Genomic DNA, 4,657 nt, shown 5'->3' with positions numbered 1-4,657 from the left:
TCCTGCAGGAGTAGCTTTACAAATTAAAAACTTTCATCATCATCACATTATAAAAAACGTAAGCTTGTTCGCGATTTCAAAGAATGAATTTTCAGAAAGTCCAAAAAAGTCAAACAGAGATAGCAAATATTAATAAAAAATATGGGATGTTTTCTGTTTTCAATATTTTCATATCACACCTTCATAATGTTAATAATATTAACGCAACCAATTATTTTGCACACGATTCGTATGTCTAAATGTCAAAGTCAAAGCTTGTTTTAGGTTTGGTAGCAGATGAACTGAAACAGTGTCCCACAGATCAACAAATTGGACGTCTTGTTTATGGTTTGAACTTAGATGTAGTTAAAGAGCTGTTTCATCACCTTGATATGCCGACTCATAAATGGGATGGTTTGCTAAGCAATGAACATCGGTATAATGGTCATCTGAAATTCTTTGCGTTGTGGGAATGGACACAGAAAGTAAAAGAGGCAACTTTTGGTGATCTTAAACATGCATTGATTCATGTAAAGGAAGATCCTCACATATTGTGTAAAGTAAGTTTGATACAAAATAGAGCTCAATATACATGTACATAGCCATTTTGTAGACAACACGAACATTATAATTTTGACTTTTTAAGCAGAAGATGAAGGACAGTCCATATATTTGTAAAGTTGTAAATGACATTACCATTAAAAGTTGGAGGTAAAATGACACTTTTTGATAACTCTACTGTTAACATCACTGAAAAATTAGTTCAAAGGTTTGCAAAGGTGTATTTGATGTAATATGTTTACACTTGCTAGCATAATGAAGAATATAAATGATAAATAAGTAATATTCAAACGATAACCATGCAATGTGTGACAGATTTTTCTTGGTATTATTTCCAGTGCTTTACAATATTATTATCATTTGAATCTTTCATTAAACATGAAAGTTGAATTAAAAAACCAACTACCCTTATAAAGTTCTATTATTATGTCGCTTTTAAAACATTAAAAAATTGCGGTTATTTTCAAATGGAAAAAGGTTACTAAAAAAATGAAAGTTAATAACAGTCCTTTTTTGTACTGTCATCAACAATAATAAAACAAATTATTTAGCATGTTACGGCTTACATGGATACTGGCAACATGATGACAAAAGATGAAACTACTCATTTCAGGAAACAAAATGTCTGTTTAATCCTAATGACAACACATACGTAGATTATCCCAGAAAAGCTTAAAACTACTTAATGGATAGTAAATATAAGGGAAAATGTGGTTCATTATCAAGTCTACGCATTTAGACAATGGGGATGTATTTGCGGTAGAAATCAGTGATATCGAACGTTAACAAATGCCCCATAACCCAGAATGCAGAAATATTTCACTTAACCATATAGAGTATAGAAAAAATGCATTTATATGTTATTAAAAACCCAGTGAAAACTTGCCTACTACCCTTATTAAAACTGTATCACCTTCAATTGTAATTAACCTATGGTGGTTAGGTTCAATACTTTATCTGAAAACTTTTTTGCAGGTTTTTAAAGAACTAGAAATTAATTTTGGTGGTGAGTATAATTAAAATGATGTGTGTCTATCATCATAAAGTATCACATTGATGAATGTAAATTCTCATAAAGTAGATATAGGAAGATGTGGTGTGAGTGCCAATGAGACAAATCTCCATCCAAATAACAATTTAAAAATTAAACCATTATAGGTCAATGTACAGCCTTCAACACGGCGCCTTGTCTTTCTATGGTTAAATACCGAGTATATATCTCCCAATTGATACAATATTCCCGGGCTTGTATTTCCTATCATAATTTCCTTGATAGAGGATTGCTGCTCACTAGGAAGCTTTTTAACCAAGAGTTCCAAATGGCGAGGTTTAAATCATCCCTTCGTAACTTTTACGGACGCCATCACGAGTTGGTTGACCGTTATGGAATAACCGTTCACAGATGATATAGGATATGTTCCTTATGTCGTAACTATAATACCTTTCCCTTTTCACGATTGTGGCCTACCGTTTTTGACTTTTTATCGGGTTTGTCATAACATAAGCAACACGAAAGGTGACGCATGTGAAGCAGGATCTGCTTACCCTGCCGGAGCATCTGAGATCAATCCAAGTTTGTGGTGCGGTTCGTTTAGCTTAGTCTTTCGTGTTCTATGTTTTGTCCTCTGTAATATTATTTGTCTGTGTGTCTTCTTATTTTTCGCCATTGTCATGATTGTGTTGTCAGTTTATCTTATCTATGAGTTTGCCTGTCCCTCCGGTATCTTTTGTCCCTTTTTTAAAGCACTTACTCACAGAAGAATTAACGACTCGAACATATTGTCAAATGATTGTTAATGTTTAAAGTATCCTCTAGTCGTCATTATTTCAACTATTTCGTCTTATTTCTATCTCAGACAGACCTTTAAAAGTGCATAACTATGAATTATGTCGTAAATAATTCCCGACCTTTATAGTCAACAGTATCAAAAGAGAGATCCTATTTTATTTTGATACATATTTTCAACCAAAAAGAAACCAAAACACACTGTATACCTAAGAACAAAATTATTTTCATTCACCTGTATATAATAGTATTGTAAATGACAGATTTTGTTCAAGGTTATTCTTGTGTTTCTGAAATTGTTTCACATTTTACAACGGTATAATACTGTTTCTGTAATCATTCATCCCATTGATTTGTATTGACATTGTATCATAGATCAGATTTTTTCGTTCAGTGTATATCCACTTGTGTTAATTTGTTTTTTGTTTGAGTTATCCATTTCAATTGATATTTTACAGTGAGTGTTTCTATGTTGTGATGTTACACTATTGTTCAAAATAAAATAAGGATGAAGGTTTGGTACCATTAAAACCTCAAGATTGTGTGCACCTGTCAGGAATCTGATGTACAGTAGTTGTCGTTTGTCGATGTGGGGCATACGTGTTTCTCGTTTTTTATATATATTAGACCGTTTTCCCGCTTAATTGTTTTTATACTAGCATTTTTTACAGCCCTTTATAGCTTGCTGATCGGTTTGAGACAGTTCTACATTATGAAGACCGTACTTTGGCCCATAATGGTTTACTTGTATAAATTATAACTCATACCATATCTTCTTATATCTTTACACAATAACGGGTTAAACAAATTGCCGATACAAAGAATAATGGCATTGTATAACTTCGAAACTGTGGGATCGCTTGATATTTTTTTGTCATCTTGTCAGTATCAAAAATATGCAATTATTCTATATATACTTTTTATGGTACAGAAACTTTTACTGATAATTTTAAATGATTATTTCGCTATTGACAGGTTTAACTGAAGAAGTGTTGGCATTTCCTCTAGATGAATTCTTACTTGAAAATTTGTCAAACAACATTGGTAATGATAATCTTCTGCTTGGACTAGAACTTGGATTGAGTGGTGTAGAATTGCAAGATATTGTATATCAGCATAAAACCAGATTGATTTATCAAACCAGAGAAATCCTTAAAAGTTGGAGTAAATTACAGCAACCGTTGTCTGTCTTAGCAAAAGCTTTCAATCGTATCGACAAATTTGGCGTGTTTTTCCGATGCATACAAAGTTGGAAGCAGTTGTCATATCTTAAAAATTGATTATAAAGTATTTTTATTACATGTAAATTAATAAAAACTATATACAACATGCACAAGGATAATGAAGAATGCATGTACAATGTAGAAAAATATAAGATTAATTAAACTTTTATTATACTTGTGTATTATTTGTCATCCTCCAGTACGTTCCACATTGTTTGACCTTGTTCAGTTTTAACCTTATATTTTTGTCGAATGTTGGTTTTCGTTTTTTTCATTGAGTGTCAATATATGTTGTTTTCTCTCGAACCTCTAAGTTCACCTGAGTGATGTATCTAAGATTCGATTGGCTTGAATGAAATATGAAACGTCGAACGCGAATTTATTAACAAATAATTTACAAACACCTTAGGTCGTCAAATTGTGCAAGGAATGTTCTAAATCGCTCACAGATACGTATAAATACAGGTAAACTGGTTATTTAAGATCTGCTATGAAATCAGACCACTGTCGAGTTTTTCCTACACCGGCAAAAAGTCGCCAATTATGCGCGCATTTATGACAGCATTTGATAGATAGAGATGATTGTCTGTATCCCTGCATTATAAAAGTTCATGAAACGTCTTAGTGATCCTCAGTGTGTAGGATAAACTAAAATATTGTGTTCCGTAGGTCACACGATGAAAGCAAGGATGGTTGTTAGTTATGAGAATTCAATTTACCGAAATATTTCTGAAATAAAGCATTAAATTTTTCCAACCCCTTGCTCAAGATGGAAACGGAAGTGACGATGCCCCTAAACGCACGAATGATATTAACTAAAACCAAAGTTTTACTTTAAATGAAATAGTACTTTTTTGTATTTACGGACCTTAAGGCCTACCTTCGGGTGCTGCTTTTTCTCTCGTTGAAGACCAATTTGTGGCATTCGGCTGTTATCTCTTTGATATATTCCCTATTTCCATTCTCAATTTACCCTGCCGAAAGATAATTCTAGAAGTTTATGAAACTTTCATGGAGCAGGGATACATATGATACAGGCGTGCCTTCTATATGACACATGACGTCACAAAGGCGTATAAAATTGACTAATTTCCTGGCATTGAGACAA

The 4,657-nt window shown here is 32.8% G+C and overlaps 1 protein-coding gene across 1 annotated transcript in view; it reads left to right on the top strand.

Moving 5' to 3' along the window:
- LOC139502437 (uncharacterized) overlaps window positions 1-3,693 on the top strand; it is a 5,249-nt gene extending 1,556 nt beyond the window's left edge. Inside the window, exons 3-5 of the mRNA XM_071291914.1 lie at window positions 265-539; window positions 1,516-1,546; window positions 3,302-3,693. Coding sequence (XP_071148015.1) covers window positions 265-539; window positions 1,516-1,546; window positions 3,302-3,606 — 611 coding nt within the window. The 3' untranslated portion in view covers window positions 3,607-3,693. The remainder of the gene's footprint in view (window positions 1-264; window positions 540-1,515; window positions 1,547-3,301) is intronic.
- The last annotated feature ends 964 nt before the right edge of the window (window positions 3,694-4,657 follow it).

This window comes from Mytilus edulis, chromosome 14 (genome assembly GCF_963676685.1).
Source record: "Mytilus edulis chromosome 14, xbMytEdul2.2, whole genome shotgun sequence".
Taxonomy (NCBI): domain Eukaryota; kingdom Metazoa; phylum Mollusca; class Bivalvia; order Mytilida; family Mytilidae; genus Mytilus; species Mytilus edulis.
The sequence above is the reverse complement of the archived record's forward strand: the minus strand, read 5'-3'. Positions and strand labels throughout refer to the sequence as shown.